A 19,859-nucleotide genomic window follows, 5' to 3' on the forward strand; every position below is an offset into this window, starting at 1 on the left:
TTAGCATTTCCATGCCCAAGTGGCGCTCTAAGTTCCCGGGAACGGGCCACTTTGGGGTGTCAAAAGCGTTGCCCCGTCGTGTCACGGTGTTACGCCACTTTGTCACCATCAAACAGTCATCTCCTTCCGTATTAGCCCCACCCTTGAGTCATCAAACCCTTTTCGTCCCCCCTACTCCGTTTAGTTCCCATACCCACCGCCACCGCCAAACATTCTTCCGTTCTCTCCATTCCCACAAGTCCCGCCGCCGGTCGCACGCACTCCAAATACCGGGCCTCGCCGAATTTAGCCCACTTCTTCGACGGGAGAGGGTGTGGGAGGGACTGCGCCCTTGTTGTGTTGAGTGAGGCGGGGCATCTCAATTGCTGTGGGAGTGTATCTTCCGTGACATCAACGGGCGGGAGAACGCAGGGGAGCGAATATTCCTCGCGTAATCGTTGCGTCATGTCTCTGGTGTGTAGGACTCGAGCGTGCCTGACGTGGTCCCCTGTGACTTTGTGTGAATGCTCGTATGAGTGGATGTGGAAAGCGTAGAACGTCTATTATGATCATAAGGAACGTTCTCATGCTTCTCTTCCTGGATCCACTTATTGATATTTGGAAGTAACTTTACTTTGCAATGTAAAGTTATTGTTGATAAATTTTCATTATATCTTTACTTAAAAAGTTGAATCAAAAATTTATATGGAACATTATTAATTGAAATTATTTCCAAATGTGGCCATTATTATGCAAACTTACCTGCTTGCGTAGCATTGCAATCCTGTGAGAGTGGTGTACCATTGCCCTTCATTTTGTCCAAGGCTCTAGAGAGCGGTGTTGTAGGGAGTTACAGCGTTAAAACCCTCAGAAATACATTCTCTCTCCCCGCAAAACCCCCACGAATTTTTTTCTGGTTACAGCTTTGATTTCATCGTATCTCATGCCAGTTCTCTTACTCCTCAGAAGTGTTTCTACCCCTTATCATTTTTCAATCGCTTCAAGTGTTCTCTTACTTTTCCTCCGTGGGGACTACTTCAATTTTTGCCGCCATTTTGCTTCCCACTCAATTTCTGTCTCCTGGCATAGCCATACCTCCTTGATATTTTTTGACGCATGCTACTCTAAAGGATCCATTATCCTCCATACGTTCTCGTTTCTCGTGTTATACGTCCGTCCATCTTCTCCATTCTCCTTTAGCACCAGTTCATAGAGACTAGCCGAGAGGGGAGGCATTCTGTCCTCATGGTTTCGTTATTGTTCCATCAATTGCCTTGAAGTTAATTTTTATTCTCTTCCTGCAAATTATTCACCCTTTTTATTTCATTTTACTATTCGTGTGAACGGTGGTGAAAATCGTATTAGGTAGTGCAAGAAAAAAACCTCGACTTACGAGTACTTAGCATTCCAAGTACATGCTCAGACAACCATCCTACTCCGAATCTTTAATTACCCAGGCAAATCATCGCTGGGTCGTGATTCTAGTTGCTGTCCCTTTACAGCCAGTCAAGGTTGGTAACCATCATATCGTGTGGTTTTACTCCCCGGATCCGTGTTCCTTAGTGGAAGTCTTGTCCTTGTAACCTTACGTGATTCAATCTTAGCAAGCATGGATCGTCTATTCGCCTAAAAATGAATAGATAATAGAGGTTCTTTTTCTCAATGTGTTTTTCTTAAATTTATCATTTTTGTGAACTCAGTCGTCCAAATATTTTTATTGCCCAAATAAGTTTTATCGGTTAGTGGTACTTTTCTGGCCCCCAGAAAAGTACCACTAATCGTTTTATCCTCATAAGTCTTTCTGTACAAAAACCGATCTATATTCCTACTCCGCATATCCAACGTAAAAGCTTGGAAACCCGATGCAAATCATCGGACACGACACGTTTTGGCTAGGTTAATCAGTACTTTTAAAATATTAAAAAAATCACGTAGCAGTATTTCACGCTCCCTCCGTTTTTAATTGTAGATCCACTTTTATATTTTTATAAAATTGTTGCATCTTTGATAACATGCCAAGAGTTTCATTTTCATTTTTTCCGGGTATAATGCCACGGGTACTGTCATAGAGGAAGATATGGTACTATCCAAAACCCTTCACGGTTGTATACATCTTTCATCGGTATATCAGCTATTTCTCCTCCTCTTCGAGAACTACCGTTCCTAATGAGTTCCTTGTGCCGTTGAAAATCGCACACGTCTCGACAGCACGTTTCTTTCCGTTTCTTTCCCTCGTTAGTGGGAATCCGCGTGTAGGTTTCAAATCCAGTTTCATTTCTGGAGGGATGTTAATTACTGACGCTGTGCGGGCGTTTGCCTTGCAAGGGTGGATTTGGATCGAGGGCTGCCCGTCCTCGAACCCTTCATAGGCTGCTCGCTTTGGCCTTCTTGGTCCGCGTGAGAATCCTCGCCTCCTCGTACCCGTCCCGTGAACGCACGTGCCCCCTAGACATTCCCGCCACGTTTTTCCGCGTGTTTTGGCGTCGCGCGCTAATGAGACCGTCATTCAAATCACGTCCACGCTTGAATTCAGCCCAATGCGTTCCGTCCCGATGCATTCGCAATTCCCGCCGCCCGTCCTCAAGAGCCTTCACTTGCCCTTCCATTTGGCCTGGCGAGGCCGGTTTACGGAAAAAATCAGTGAAAAATTAAGTAAGGCGCGAAACGAAAAATTAGCTTATTGGATCTCGGGGGGTTTTAACAAATATTAACGCGTAGTTGGCGTCATCAGTTATTCTTCTGCAGAGCTAACTGCCACGAACACGCTGCAAATTTTGAGTTTTTCCTAGCTGCATCCATGTCTTTTCTGGAGTCTTCTTCTCCATTCCATATTATATCCCCGTTACGTTTCATCCCGTGATTTCTTCTTCTATAATTCACGGTTTGAGCTAGAAAAACGTAGATGAAAAGTTCATTTAAATGACTACTACGCTACGCTTTCCAAACATTTCACCATAATTCTTATAGTCAAAATGGACCAAAGCCCATGTTCATGTTCCCGTTAATTTACTCAGGTTTCTTGTTCCTTTTTTCCATTGGCACATGCCTCTTTCGAAGAGTTTTGGCGACAACGAAAATTTTGGGAAAACAGAACAGAAAGTTTAAATGGTTTATATCAGGGGAAAATGGACATCGAATGGATAAAAGCACTGTGGAGGTCAATATCTGAAGGTTATTTACGTAAACCTACTATGCACATATATTTTGTGGAAAAAGTTTTCTGAAAATATACAAGAGTAACTCATTTTTTTAAATTTATGTAGACATAAATTAAACGAGTAAGTTACATTAATCGTCCATATCTGTATAAATTAATAGCATCGTGCGTTTAAAATGAAGTCGTGAGAAATATAGCTGCTAGAAATATCCTGCAATATTGGTTCCAATTATAGTTTGCTGTTAAATTTATATACCTCATTTTCCTCAAGTATTCCTAGGCATTTGTATTTCTCGCGATAGTTCATTGTCAAATTCAGTATTTATCATGGAAAGATTCAAATAGCAGTTTTATAGCCCCTCAAAGAAACTAAAAGGCCTATTAGGTGATGTGTTCCCCAAGCTACATATGAGGAAAGAATTCCGTTTGAGAGGCCATATTAAAAGACTAGTTTTAAGTTGCACCGATCTTCATTTGGAAATTAAAAATGTATAGCTAGTATCACTCCCCCAGTTGTCAATGTGGCTTACATCTTCTAGGAATGATTAGTTTATTCCAAGAAGCAATTGCAGTGGGTCGCGTAAGAGATCAGCCTGCCAATAAATTCCCTCGTACCGCAGCCTTCTTCGGGTGATCACCTTTTCGTCACGTTGAGAGTACATCGGAAGGTTAAAAAGGATGAAAAGCTGAAGTTATGTGTACTCCATTAAGAATATATGGTATTGCGCAGTATGTCTATTACATATTAAAGATTAATAATTATTTGATTTATTTAGTCGATATTGCGGACAATATGTCGTATATTGATAATCAGTATTGATTATTTAGAATAATGTGCTACTGATAACGCTAGGCAACTTATTTACAAGTCTCCACGGTACTTGTGCAAGATACATTTCAAAATAAAAACATTTTCCCTTTTTCAGTTGAAGTGATATTTTCTGCCCTTTTACCAACGGATTTTCGTGATTTTGGCCATGATTTCGGCGACATTCGTCACTGTACGATGAGTGCTATGAACGAATTGCCTCAGCTTGGAGCCCGAACAATCGCCACCGGTGACTGCGACTTCCCATCACGGCGGCATGGCACTAAATCCCACTGGCCTAAGGTCAGCAATAGATACTAACTACTGTCATAGTAACGACGCAGCGTCACACCCTGGAGTCTTCCAGATTTACACGTGCTGATAATCGTCTCTAGTTGTGTCATGATGACGCAAAGCTAGTTCTACCTCCACGGTAACGACTGACGGTCTTAATATATCTCTTTACCATAAATTTCGCGTCCACCTTCGTGTCCGAGGTCAGGTAAGGTCTTGACGCACGGGTTGCGCCGCGCATTCGCTCGCTAATTGTGAGCCTCGGTGCAGTTTGCCTGCATTCCTCTGAAAGGCACATCCTCTCTTAGCTCACTCTCCCTGTCCGCCGTGCCGCTTCACTAGAGTTCTTAACTCGCCGGCCGTCAAATTCTTCCGCGGCCGTTGAATTTGCGCGGCTGTAATTATTCCTCTTTTCTCGTGGAAAAAAATGGGCAATAAAATCACGCGAGCGGTGGAGCGTAGTAAACTGAGAGGGAAATGGAAACGTTAGAAGATCATAAGTGCCTCGCATCCCATGATTGTTAATGAGCGGAGGGAATGGCATGCGAGGGAAATATGATGGATCACTCTCATCAAGCTAATTGAAGGAGATATTTCACATGACAAATGATTCTTTCCAATTTATCCTATCAATCCTGTATATTAATCTACCCGCTCTTAACGGAAATTCCTTGTAGGAGTTTAGATAAACATTGTCCAAAGCAACCATAGACTTGATTCAAAGGAGTATTTTTTCCATTGAACTTATTCCTCCAAACTATCTTTATTCCTGGAATTAATGTTCCTTATCCTTTCATTTTATTTTGTTTTGAAGACGAGATTCGGACTACATCGACTGTGTAGTGTTTATTTTAATGTCTCGATTGGTTCTAGTGTCCATACTCCTCCACAGTGTACAATCTATTTTCCCTCTTGGGATGTTTCATTTTACGTATTTATATTGTTATCATCAGAGCCTTGGGTGTGTGAAAACAACTGTAGCCTTTTCCAATAAATTCGATTTTATAACTACGAAATAACATATTAACAGCGAGTAACAGGTCTTGTCATAATAAGGTGTTTACTCACCCTTTATTGCACGTTGGTTACAGTTGGTTTGCTCACCCATTGTGCCTCACGTCACTATGGGATACCTGAAACCAAAATGAGACTACATTGGGACAATGGAGTTATTGTAATATTCGTACCATAAGCCGTGAAATGTATTTTTTCTTTCTTTAGCGCAAGTTATTGGCATAATAGCTAGCTTCATTCCGTCGTGAATTTACTTTTAAGGAGGCGCGTAACTCCTGCTCGGCTGGTCGTATTACTAACGGTCTTTTTTCGCGACGCATCAAACTTTTAACTTCTGCTATCATATTGAAATTACTTATTTTATTTGGGTGTTAGGGTAAATCATTACCAGTATTTGCCCGTATCTCAAATAAGTACAAAAATATTACTTATGAGTAAGTTTTGAAATAAAATATTTGAATTTTTGGTACAGAAAATTATTGGATACGGTCAATGTTCTCCGACATTTTCAGGATGATTTCTTCAGCCAGTAATTCGTCAAGAAAAAAGACTGGTCGGCCGGGAGTGATGCTTTCTCTTTAGATATATCCCTGGCTCAGTCGTGGAATATATATTCTCACTCGCAATTTCACCTTTTCAGATTATGCGGATTTTTGGAGTTGCACCGTTCGATCAGCACCTTTCGTTGGGCGGCAGGCCACTCATTGACCATCACGCAACGCTCTCCGACCTGCGCGTCTACCCAGGCTCAGTCATCACCCTCAAGGTAAAGTATTGAAATAATTTCATAAAGTCTGAAAAGATGTGACCCCCACTGTCCTTACCTGCGAAGTGGTTCGGCGAGTGGGAGATTTCATTTTGTCACCAGGGTGTGAGACTGTCGGCCAAGGATTGTGTGGTTAAACGTCTTTGAAAAAGGGATAGCGAGTGCTTCGTTGTCCCTTGAAATTTTAGAGCGGGAGAAATTAAAGCACCAGAGCTATTCATTCTGTTAGTATTTTTTTTATCCCGCCCATTCCGCAACCTTCGCCCCACTGTCGCTCACACCAAAATACGAAGGGTGAGAGTGGAATTAGAACACAAGCTCACGGAACGAGAAGCTTTATTAATAATTGTGTCATATATAATGTAAATGTATGTTTATTAATATTTTTATCACTTTCACCCCTGATGGGCTTATGTTTCTGCTCCTCTTTCAGGATTCATTTATTGAATTAGTTGAACTGGGAACACATCCATAATCAGCGTCTTTAATTTCTTTCAGTCACATATTTACTGTTAGCTTGAGAATTTTTAATGTAATTGATCCATTCGTCCGTTGGAATGTCATATCCATTTTCGAAGACCCCTTACTTATCTTTGTTGTTCATAGCAATTCTAAGTTCTTTATTTTTCGCCTGAGCTTACTTACGTACTTTTTACGGATATTTTATCCAACAAGTGCCTTATATTTCAAGCATGGCGTTTCGCATAAAACTGCTCTTCAAAAAGCCACCTGAATAATGAATTAAACGCATTTTATGATCATACAGCCCTTGCTGTCCCATGATCATTATATGCTACAAAAATAATTTAAGCGAAAAATACTTTCACGTGGCTGTTAATTTCATATACCTCTCTGCCATGCATTACCTGATGTACGCTCCTGAGCAAGGTGGTTTGGCTTGTGGAATCAGCGCGTTTTCAGACCCCGGCTGTGCTCCTCAGTCACTCCCCTTTGCCTCACCCCTCTTTACCGCCCTCCCCTCCCACCCCACCTCCCGTTCCTCCTCCCTCGTCCAATCGGGGCAGGATTCCCTCACTTGGAAGAGGCATCAGCCCCGCCCCTGCCCCTCCGTGTGCCCGGGGGCAAGGTGGCCGAGGCCGCCGCCTCAAGGGCCTCCCCGTCTCCCGCCGCCTCCGTCGCTGCCTCCGACGCCACCTCGGCGACCTTCGTCTCATTCCCCCATCACCTCTCCCCTCCCCCCATTCCCTCTCCCCTCCCCCCATTCCCTCATCTCCAGCCGCCCCTACTGCTCGCTACCTTCTCCTATCACTTATAGTGCTGCTCGCACGTCCACGAGAAATTTAAACCGCCGCGTTTTTGTCTACGATGCCGAGGTGTCGAAAATTGATCGTACGTGTAATACTTTTTTCTGGCTTGTTGTCTTGGCTCGTCCTCGTTGATCATATCTTGCACGAAGCTACTCGAAGGGCCTACTCCTCCACCTCGGTTATTCATAACGGTATAAACATTGGTGCATCGCACCAATGCAGAGTTGTCGTAATCCGTCATCTTTGGATAAGGTCATATGTGCACTTTCATGAAATTTGGCGTTTTAAGCCTGCGTCTTTCGATGCCAGACCGCGTTTAAGTCCAAGTACTCAGATCAGTACAGTTTGTATATTTCGTGTCGTTTAGAGTTAGCTTGTTGAGACTCGGAAGGTAAGTGCTAGGTTTATATAGCTTGAGCAGTGAAGAACATGTCAAGTAGAGCGACACAAAGGTCATCATTAAAAAACAGCACTACATTTCAGCGTCCGATAGAAATGATAAAATAAGAGGGGTATTTCGCCAAAAGGATAGATAGGTATAGTAATTCGTTTTATCCGTGAGCAATTAATTATTTAAATAATCATTAGTCTTCAGGCTGTCAAATCTCTTACTACGCGCACTTAAATATTAAGCTTCTTCTCTATACCTATATCTTCTCTGACGGGTTAATAGCCGGAATCCAAGCATCTCCTGCCGCCCGCTTATTGGGGGGACTTGCGGGCAGTGCGTAGATGTTACGTTATATGGATCTTTCGTCGTTGTTAGTATCTTAGCCGGTTTTATTGTTCTCTTCATAGGTGCGAAATTCGATATTCGATACATGCTCCCAGTAGAACCTATTAGCCGTCGACCAATCAAGTTTTTTTTTAATTTTTGCTGTTCAGTTGTGAGTTGGCTGCATAAACATTTTTCCTTCTCGAAAAAAAAATAATTATCCCATGGGAGCAAAATAGCAAACCTTCAGCTAGTTCAAGTAAAGTGTAATATTCATCTGGGCGGTGTCGTGAATTCAAGTGTTGGTCCTGGATATTCTTCTCTCGCCTGAATTTTTAAAGAAAGGATTTTGCCAGAAAGTCGTCAATAATTTGAAAAATTTGTGTGTGCTTTTGACGGTTGGAGTGCGATTTATGATATCCTGACACGCAACATTTTGTTGGAGAATGAATCCCGGATATTTACGGCGTGTCCAGTTAATTTAATTTCGCTTCTCATCTTCCTTTGTTCGTTCTTACGCTGTTTGAAGTCGTTTTCGCTGGGAATTTTTTTAGTGTGTGCTTCTACCAAAACTTCCTGAATCTCTTTGGGGAGTGAGTGCACTGGGTCTCAACTTGTTACCCAGCGCGCTTGCCCAATCTTCTTTTTAGTTTCAGAGAGATTTTTTATGACCCTCGAGATGAGGTTTTAAAAATTTTCTGCAATATTTAGGTGTTTTACTCATAGATATTTCATATTAAATGAGACAGATTCATATTTCGTATTTACTCATAGATCTGTATGAAAGATTTTACTCGTAGCAACCGCACCTGTATTGAGATTTCCTTCTGTGTTGGACTCTGATGGAAATGCTGAAATCTGGAGCTGTCGTAGCGGGTGCAGTTCATCAAAATTTAAAAAAATCAAGCATTGAAGTTAATGTTTATTTTGCCTTTTCTGCCTCTTGTTAATTATTTCATGATTTCGGGTGAATTAAGTCTTGTGTGTGAGCCTTCTTTCTTCAAGTCTTTTGAAATTATTGTAAAAAAATTGTGCCTAATGGCCTGTTTACACCGTACATTAGATCTTACAATTTTATGACTAAATGTATGAAAGCGAAAATGTACGCCTAAATGCACCGTGTAACCTCCCTACTTGTCCGAATGCATGAACAGAAAATAGAACCTGTTATAATTTGCTTGTATATGCATCATGAAATTGCATGTATGCGTCATGTATTTCTACATGTTTCGGTCCACAAAAATATGTACGTGTTAATGTATCGTGTGAACTGGCCTTTACGGTAGTTTTGTCTCTTATTTGGAATATTTTAGGTTGGGATTAGGAAAAGAGAACGACGCCGTGTTTAGCAGTACTTATGATGTTTGGTAAAAGAATGGTGTAGTATAAAAATGGTATACCTTTGTTTAACTCATCTTTGAAGACTTATTCGTTATCTTTTCGACTTTTGTCCAAGGCGGTGTATTTTCCACGCATTTTATCTACGGTTCCATACCTACATGTCATCGGTGAAGTCATATGCATCGATTTTCGTTGCGGTAACAGCGCCAGATACCACTAATGCCTCATGTCCTAATGGCAGTGCTGCCTCAATTATATACCAATCATCATTTCTATGGATCCATCTTGGTTTTTTTTGGAATCACTGCATGCTCCCGCGTTCCTGAAATTTCATTAACGGTGACTTAGCCCTAGGGCTGTAAAATTAAACCGAAATGAGTTTTTCACTCGAAAAAACACGTAATTCTGCTTCTTGATATGACCTGAGGAGTCGTTACCGAAGGTGGTACAAGTACTTGACATCGCAATGCGCCATTAAGTGCTCTTACATTAATTCAGCACAGTCACATTTCAGCTATTAATATTTCTGCGGCGACGCTGTAATTATTTATTTTTTAGACCAAAACATGTGATACTAGCGATGAAGTAGACTAATAATTACAGAGCTCTTCTTTTTTTCTCCGCGGAAGCACTCGTTACTCAGCAGTGTCAATCACAATGTTTTGACCTCTGGTACCCAGTACTTGTGTCTCTATTTATTGATAGCATTTGCGGACCCTTAGAAAGTCCGCTGAAATGAAGAAGGCAATTTGTTATTCCTGCCCACGCGGCAATTACTCTTACATGTTGCGACTTTTTACTCGCCTGCTTGCCTCAAGATTTTCACGCCTCCAATGGAGAACACACATGCCAGTACTACCGGTTGCAGTTACGCCTCAAAAGTATTTATGTAAAGAAATTCTAATGCAGCTATGTCGACTCCATTATAATTTTATTCCTTCTATCCTTAGTCTTGTGTTCCATTAAGATAAAGTTGTCATTCAACTAGGAAGTTTCCTGATCTGTCGATGTTGAGGTGATAAATCCTATGTTTTTGGAATGAGAGTTTGGGGTAATCAGAAATTTTCAGCTGCCAATGGTTGGAACAGAATGTCTTCTGGTCGGTAATTGTTGTGCGATGTTAGAAAACTCTATGCGATAGTATTCAATGTCGCATTTTTCAAGAGCCCAAATTCTTGCGTCCGAGTGACTTCGAATTATTTATACTTTTCATTTTCCCGTGAAATCAACCTCAATTGAAATTCTTTACATCTTTATATGTGTTCATGCTCAGTGGAGCAGTATGTCGTATTGCATAACAGAATCGGGCCAACTCACGCATTTATTAAGTCGGTCACACAATATGGTATTATTTTGTCCCTCTTAATTTTTGGGCTTCATATTTTAGCATGCATTCGAAAATCATAATTGAATCACTCATTCTTATTCTAGATTCTGTATGGCACCTATTTCTGATGAAACTTTGCATTAACTTTAGAACCAGTTTTACGAAGCGTAAGTGTGCATGGAGGCCCGGTCGGTCTCTGTGTTTTTCGTCTGTTACTTCGATGTCCTCGTGTTATTGTTTATTCGTATATGACAGACTATTACAAGAGATAGCTGCCTTGTGTAGGATGCACAGGTTGGTCCATGTATGCGCGTCTTTTACTTTACAGCCGCATCTGGTAATAGTAATGCTCTTAGTCGCAAATGAGAGGGCCGTATTAAGGAACTAAATATTAAAATGTAAAGTCGGAATTGTATTCGGTGTTAAATATCCATTAAAAGTACCGGGTGTCGGTCGTTAGTTTGGGTGATTAAAAATGATTCTTTGCCTACGTTTCGGAATTTAATGCATTCCCTTCTTCAGGGCTACATAGAAAGAATAGTCTGCGGCTTTGGCAGTCCCTGGCGAAGAAGCAATACTCCCGTAAACTGCCACAGGGGGGTTATTCGGGTATAGTACTAGTTTAATTTGACGAGTAGTGCCAAATGTTACTGCCGTTAGAGACTCTCTTGTTTTTGTATTTTGTATAGAAAGAATCACCATGAATGAGAGTACAGAACCCACATCTTCCAGCCTATTTTGACGAAATCTGTGCCATTTTAAGAGGGATAATTACCTTGGAACTTATTATGTGAGTACATCATTATTGCTACTTCATATTTGGATGAATCCTCCAACTCTTACAGTAAGTATAAATATATACCATAATAGAACGTAAAAAAATCGCATGGTGTCTCTGAGAACCTCCGAAAGAGACCTCTATGAGTTAATATGTACCTCAAGAAAACGACATTCAATTGTAATGGATATATATAAATCAATAAATCGAGAAGTAAGATACTGTATTCGCATTTAGGTTAACGACTCTAATGCGATTTTTCATCCTTCGTAAATAAGTCGATATTTTTAGATCTTAAGTTCGTACCTTTTTAACGTTTGCCCGGTACTAATAACCTCGTCGTTGATGCTCCGCTAAACGATTCGTATGCTTGTCTACATTCTTGTGTTCCCGATATGGTCAACACGTGTACATTTGAGCCCTATCTTTGCGGGGAAGAGCTTGTGCGTTTACATAGCGTTGGAGCGGATGTTACGCTCCGTGCTAGTTGCCGGTCGTTAAACGGGTCGCATATTCATGTAGGAAGTAATGCATGCCGCCGCCCGCAAATCCGTGCGGGAAAATTTAGGAATTAAACGCTCTCATCCGTTCAAACATGAATCCAATGAATAGATCCCTCGCGAATGAGATCTGATATCTTAAGCAAACCGTGCTTGCCTGTATATTGTTCGGGAAACTACGTTCTTTGGTTCGCATGGCTTAAGTACACAGCCTCGTTCTGCGGAGTCTCTTCCTAGATGCAAGTTGCAATCCGATTAGTCAATAGTTATATTTTTGAAAGTAAACTTTCTGTATCTCCCAAAGTGGGAAGTTGATTAAGAAGCTTATTTCTAATTACGACTGATAGACTATGACGAACCTTTAATCAGTCTTTTGTCAAAACTGTAATTATAGCCGAGCTATATATTTTCAACGCATATACGGTAAAGCAATCGAAGGTTCAGCGTGGAAACTACTGTTTTCATTTTGGTACTCATAGTACCTGTGAAGGACATATTGTCATAAAAATACAGGTGGTTTCATCTGTTATTTGTCCCATGAATGAACTAGATCAAGTTTTCTTGCGTTTCCTGGTGAGAGAGAAGATCCTTGGTTGCCGACGTTTCAATTTCCGTTGATTCATGAACGAGCTGTAAACGTCTGCCACCATGTATCTCCTTACACGGTTGGAAACCCGAGAAAACTTCATCTAACCGTTTTAGTTTTTTTTCTCCGGGGACGCCTTAATCCACCCGTTAGTTACAGACCACGGATATTGAAAATAAATAAATTATTGTCAATTTTTCATTCATATCGCGTGGTGTTTATCTGTGGCCTCCTTCACTTCTACCCTCACTATCGCGTCATGTTTCATCGGATAAGAACTGTTTTGTATTACAACATTCGTATCGCTACAATCCTAAGATTGGTTTACTATGGCCTTCCAATAATCCCAAGTCAGTTCCTTCAGTTCTCTGCTTCTTCCTTCAGTCCATCTTCATATATTCGTAGAATTTATCCTTCCTTGGGATAATTCTGCATATTTCAAATGGTATTTATCTCCTAATTACTGTGCCTTGTTACAATGCCTATCCGCCGCGCCCTTCTCCTATTCCTGTGTGGTGCTCCACAGGTCTATTTCGTCTCCAATTCTTTGGCACAGATCTTCGTGTCAAACTCCATCCGTCTTGACATCTGACTGCAACTTGTGTATATTTTGGGTTGCCAAAGGGTTGTTAAAAAACGGGGATTCATGGGGAAACTTTGTTCACCTGAAAAGTAATTTGATTGTGTTGACTAAAAGTAATAAATTAGTTTGGAAGATGGTTTGATGCGAACAAAGTTACACCGTCCATTTGATCCTCATCAACCCCCGCCAGCTCCGGGTGTCGTTGGAGTCGAGTCTTTTCTGGTCAGTTATTCCAATGACTGTGCTCTACACTACTGTTGCGTGCGCCAGCTTCTCACCGTCGAACCTGCGCAGCCTGTGGTGAGGGTCCTTGCCGGTGTTCGTGGGCCGGAAGGAGCGATCGGGGAAGGGGTTCCTCCTCGCCACTGCCCGAGAGATCGGCCTTATCTCTCGCAGCATCCGCACCCATTACATATGCACCCCTTTCTTGCTCCCTTCAAAGCCCATGTTCCCTCCCCTTCCCCCCCCTCTCTATCCCTCTTCGCCCTTCAGATCCTGCGTTTCACCCCTCCTCCGTTCCTTTTTCCCACCAACGTCGCACCTTGTAGCTCTCTTGAATCAAGAGCAAATCGGCTCTTCCAATATCTATCCTGCTATTTTCTCATGTTTGGGATAGGATAGAGCGGATTAGATAGGAGCGAAGCAGAGATAGATATAATTTTTTGGCATCCGCGCATATGGCCAAGAATGAGAATCCAAAACCACGTGACCTATCCCCATCCACTTTATAGTTATCCAGGGGATATTAGGAGTTGCACCATTCCCTTCCATCGATAAAAGCGTAAAATTTGTGTATAAACTTTGATTCAAAATATACTATTGCATAGGTAAGTTTTAGGTTTAGAAAACCTTCAAAACCTCACTTATAAATGCGTAATTTTTTTTTTTTAATTCGCGGACCCATCATTTCGTATGGTGGTACCTATTCCCCCACACACCTATTCTGCCCCATTAGTGACCCCTGGAGTCGCTTTTGGATACGCCTGTACCCACTCATTCACATTTCCATGGCAGAGAGGACCGCTAATTTAATAATTATATAACTTGCAGTCCACGTTAAATCCTACCATTTACATTTTAATTTAATATCAATGCTTTAGAAACACGCATTCCATTATAGTCCCTCACGAATGCATACCCTCATTTCGTCGATGGCTTAGTTGCGAGTGGAAATTTTGATAAGAATAACTATTATAATTATAAATATAATTGCCTCTCATAAAAAAATAATCCAGTGGAGCAAGTTTGTTGCCCCTTATGGTGAACTTGTTGTGGGACCACCGTCAATTTAGCCGTGAAGAAATTAGCAGAGAGTAATTCGATATGAGGGGTGAGAAGTCAAGGGGTAAAAGTGATTTCTTATTCTAAACAGAGTTAGGTAAAAAAATAGGCAAAGAAAACAAACGAGATCAACTAGATTTTAGTAGTGCATTTGATTTTTCACTCGATGTCAGCACAGAGCAGAGACTCACTCACACCTCTTGACCGCCAAGTTTTTGTACATTTCTTTTATCACTTTTTGTACCTAAATCTGTTTAGAAAAAAATCACTTGTACCCCTTGCTTCCTACCCCCTCATATGAGATGGATTGAGATTAGAAGCTAATAAATTCATAACTCACTGATGTGATGAAGTATCTGGCTATGATTTGAAACTTATGAAAACTTTATTTTGCAATATTTTCCATTTTCCGAAAATTTTCGAGAATTTTTCTGAATTCACGAAGTTTCTTTCAGCATCAGCTTTTTGTGCCTTCACAGCCAAATATAACGACTTGTTTGTATTTACCGAGGCTTCAGCCCTGTGTAAACCGTCTATTCTCGAGGAAGACATTTTCGTGGATATTATGTGGATTTAACGAACAGGCTGTAGATTTTCACGAATAAATACTCTTTTTTCTTCTCAGTGAATTTTCTTTAGAAGTTATTTTTGTCAGAATTTTGCTGTTTTGGTCGCTGATACGATCGAAATAAAATTTGGTCTACTTCTTTTCCCGATTGAATTCCTTGTTGAGTAAATGATATGCCCCAATCATTCCTGATATTTGTTTGTACAGTGCACTCAGTTACAAAATCTACAGGTCAAAAATGACACACGACCCTTGGGACAGTCTGTATAGTAGAGCCTATATCTACCTGATATTTTATCATCCATTATGAAAGTGAAGCCTTCCTAAAGAAAGTAATGATAACTCTTTGATTTCTCCCCTTAAATAATTAATTAATCAATTTCCTCTTTTCTTTCAACGTCAATTGCATTATTGTCTAACGTATTTAGAAATAATATTCCTGTCAGTCCTTGCTAAATCCGACTCTTAATATTTTAGTTTTATCCAAACATTTTGGAAGAAGGCATTCAATATCCGTTGAGAACTATTAGTATTTTGATGGCATCAATCGTTAGCGTACATTTGCTCTTTTTCTAAGTAATTTCGCTCATTTTGCTTTACGAACCATTGCAAGAAAACCTAGTGACAAATAATAGTGTGATAGTAGATGGATGAGGTGATATTTTAAAAAGGTTAAATTGGGATTCGTTGTAACTAAATAATATGTTTTAGTATGTATTCTCCTTGTTTTCCTAGAGTTTGAGTGTCACGCAGGAGTGTCGATCATTTTCCGGTGGTAGGGTGGAGTAAATCCCCGAGTTAAATTTTAGTTTAATTTTAAAAATGAAGTCGGTATATTCTAAAGCAATGTGGAATTGGAAATATCTTGTGATGCGGGAATGGGTCCTTATAAGAAGAAAAAACACGAATTATTCATTTAATTCATGATTTGTATTGGTAGAAGTCATGAACACTTTGCCAAAAAATTGGCTATTTTTTGCGAAGTTAATTTTATGGTCTAAGCCCATAAATATGGATAAGTATGCACATTGGTAGGCTAAAATCCACTAAAATTCACGTCCATTTTAATGGACACTATGACGGAAAGTGTTAACTATCAAAGATTACCACCGAATTACGCCGGAAATAGTATATTGTGAACAAAACTGTACGCACCCAAATGAGATTTGAGTTTTGGGGCGCGTGTCGGAGGGATCCCCGCGACATGCATTAACCGTCTCTTCACCTCTTTGGGATCCTCCTTCCGTCTCCACGCGGGCCATTATGACCCCCTTCTCTCATCCATCGTGCTGCCTTCCGCCGACCCCCATCCCATCCCCCTTGCTTCCTCCTTATCGCCTCCTCCGCATCTTCATTGTAAATCGCGGTACGGCTAATTGCAGGGCTCCCTCCGCCCCCTCACTCACCTTTTCCCTCGGAACCCTCGCCCCCCCCCCCCCCCCCCGCCGCACCCCATGGTCTTACCCCTCCCCACTTCCTCTCCTACCCACTTCCAACCCTCGGGCTCAACCACAATGCCCTCACCAGCTCCGCTCCATTTCTCTTCCCTCTTTCCACGTCGTATAACACACCGTCTTGAATCCTTTAACCCAAGGGTATTTCCCTGACGGTCGCTGATGGTCCAAATCCACGCCCTAGCTTCTTAACCTTATGGCTTCGACGTTGGGTGCCTCCTGAATCTTGTGTCTTACCTCCAGAGTTCTGTGCCTTCCAAGAATGGGTTGTGAAAAAAGTGTCTGTGACGTATTGTAAGCTATGCGTCTCAGCGTGTTTGATTCCATGTGTAGTGAAGGCAGTTGAAATTTTATATGCATGCTTTTGTTAAAATTGCGTGGCCCTTCGATGGATGATATGTGCTGGAGAAGTGAATTTGGAGCTAATAGAATCTGTATTTTTATTATACCAAGTCCTGTAAGGATAAATAACTTTGAACCACACCCATTTTCATTGAGGATATTTTTTAGACTAACTCCTAAAGCCAAAATTTTTATTTGACGCGATGGGGCAACTGACTTCAATCAGCGTTAGTACGTCTGTGTAATGTGTCTCAAAATGTTGAGTAATTCAGTTGGGCCTTATCGAAAATAATAAAAAATATCGCCGAAAGTGTCGGTATTGATGTTTTTTTATTTACATTTCTAATAAAATATTTGTTTTACTCAAGAAGACATTCTATACGATCACGCCTTTTTCAGGAAATATCATATCTTAACAATTAAATCTTTTATTCCTCAGTATTTTATTGTTTGAAAGAAGTAGCTTTCGTGCAAAAATCTAATCCAAAATCTTCTCCTTCATCTCATGCTTGTCTCCTGTGGGATTTTGGAAAGTGAAATTCCTTTGGCTTGGCCATCTTGTCGTTACTTTTTTCAAGCCAGGTTAAAATTTTTCATCTCATTACTGCTGAAATATTATCGTATTTATCACATTACTTTAAACTTGTCCAAGCACCTTCTCATGGTACTTTCAATTCCTTCTCTTGGCTGTCGAATTCACGCATTCCATTTCATTCTCCATTTCCCATGCATAATTAACAGAATGCTTTTATGCATCTCACGTTACAATGTGGTTTTTTGTTTCTGGTAGTGACTTCCTGTAGCTTGTGCATTTGAGTTCCTTTATTAGGGCTGGTCGTAAATTGAGATGAAGTTGTTATCGGTTTATAATTACTCTGGTATTAATCACGCGTCGCAATTATACTATCGAGATTGAATTTTCTCATTTAGAAACTGGTATCCTCTTGAATTGGCATTCTTTTTTGCACGTTTTGTTGAGTAGATGAAGCGGTCGTTGCTGTCTTTTAGGTCGCCAGGCATTTCTGTCATTTCTTGGCGGGGATCGTGTTAATCGCGCGATAAACTAGAACGAGAAACAAAAAGCTCTCGACTTCTTCTTTTCTTTATTCTGAGGTCCCTCTTTGGGCGTGAAACATATTTTTTGCCCCGGCAAATAAAAGGAACTGGCACGAGCGACGTGGGGAAGCTCTTTTTTCCGTTGCTGTTCTTCCTTGTTGGAATAACGCTTTTTTTCGCGCTTATTCGGGATGTTTCCGTGTTCGGATAAATTTATTCGTGTTTACATCTTACCACTTATTCTTATTTCATATTATAACTTATTTTTTAATTCGTAGTACTGTTCTTCAACGAATATTCATTAGGTGGTTTGCTATTAGCACGAACGTAATCTTATCGCTTTACTTGAGGGATGGCCAATTATAATGCCCTCTCCTTACTATGTCTTTTCGTAATTCTGTGGTTGAGTAAATATTTCATTTATTGTGACTAATCGTCTTGTCCTTTCGCGATTTCATATATTTTAATGTCTATTTTTTAGCGTAGGCTAGCGAATATTCTAATTAAACAGGTAATATTTCTGTTTCAAACCTAGCATTGCTATCCATATGTCATAATTCAAAGCGTAGATAATGGCCTATTATTTTTCTATGATATCTATCTCAAGCATTTATCTCATTCGAAGTAGAGTGCTTTTTAATTGCTTGATTGTGGAGTTGACTTAACTAGTGATAGGACTAGGGTTTTAGACAATTTTTCCTCTGGAAGCGACTAATTTCAATTCTACAACTCCATCAGAAAACCTTAGATAATGTTCACTTTGCCTTTGGTGTTTCTGGCTAAGCCTGCATAGCAGCTATTTTTTTTGTGTCATTTACTCCGATTCATGCTGTGCTTTTCCGATAATGATCGTCATTATTGCTCTTTCCCTTGGTGAAGGCAGAGTTAATTTATTGCGATTGCGGCTGATTGTGGGTCTTTTAAATTCTCATAAACAAGACATCATTTATGCGGCTCGAGTAAGCCATTGTCGATGGGAGCTCTTCCTCTTTTTTGGGACTTGGTTCATTGTATCGTCGTCTAATCGCGCCGATCTTGACAATATTGGTGATATCAGAGTCCTGTGGATTGCATTATACTGGAAGTAGCACCGAGGGTGTAATCTAGAAGAAATGAGAGGTACATCTTACTGTCGTGAAGACTCTAAAAACTATGCAAATGCTGCTTTCATGACAAAGAGGCCGCCACTCATCTCCAGGAGTGGAAGTTTGGAGAAGCTGTATCATGAAAACATTCACGTGGGCAGTGTCACTTCTCTGATCGGAAATGTTGACTATTGGAAAGCTTTATCAGAGAAGAATGGAAGCCTTCGAGACGTCGTGCTGGCAGCGGGTGCGAATGATCAAATGTGCGGATAGGATAAGAAACGAGGTGATGTATCGAAGAACAGGAGAATAAAGGGAACTGTGGAGTACCTGACACAATGGAAGGACCCGGTAGATAGGCATGTCATAAGGCATGGCCGTAACGTTATGAATGCAACAGGGGGAAAATCTAATGGAAAAGTCCCCCGAGGATAATCTAGAGATTAGCGTTTGAACAGATGAAGAAATGTAAATACAGTTATATATTCATGTATTCCTTTACCACCGAAAATAGCGCTGTTTGGCTTTACTTTTTGTTTGACCCAATACTTTTACCGAACTTATCCGCAGAACTTCTCCCGCTAAGGACTTTTCGCGCTAATTTATGTGGACAAGTTCGGAGGAATTTCTAGGTGGAGGGAATCAGAAATTTCGGGTTGGGGGCACTATACGATACGCTAAAAAAATGCCACATCTTTCGGAGGAATTTCTGGCGGGTATCAGAAATTTCGGGGGGGGGGACTACATTAAAAAAATGCCACATAGGTCCGAAAAGGGAGAAACGGAGAGCTGCAGTTTATCAATCCTAGGATAGCAATGCTATGAGAATGTTGGGACATGGTTCATTGTTTCGTCGTCCAGTCACGCAGATCGCGTCAGTGCTGCAGACTCCTTGGATGGGTAGCCAAGGAGGTTTGACGGGAGCACGGAAGGATGTTAGGGAAGGGGAACGGAAAA

At 40.9% G+C, this 19,859-nt stretch overlaps 1 protein-coding gene across 2 annotated transcripts in view; it reads left to right on the forward strand.

Moving 5' to 3' along the window:
• LOC124157861 (ubiquitin carboxyl-terminal hydrolase 48-like) overlaps nt 1-19,859 on the forward strand; it is a 415,786-nt gene that overhangs the window by 266,709 nt on the left and 129,218 nt on the right. For both annotated transcript variants that reach the window (XM_046532912.1, XM_046532911.1), the window contains exon 17: nt 5,893-6,018. In XM_046532912.1, coding sequence (XP_046388868.1) covers nt 5,893-6,018 — 126 coding nt within the window. The remainder of the gene's footprint in view (nt 1-5,892; nt 6,019-19,859) is intronic.

This window comes from Ischnura elegans, chromosome 4, assembly GCF_921293095.1.
Source record: "Ischnura elegans chromosome 4, ioIscEleg1.1, whole genome shotgun sequence".
In the NCBI taxonomy this organism is placed as follows: Eukaryota; Metazoa; Arthropoda; class Insecta; order Odonata; family Coenagrionidae; genus Ischnura; species Ischnura elegans.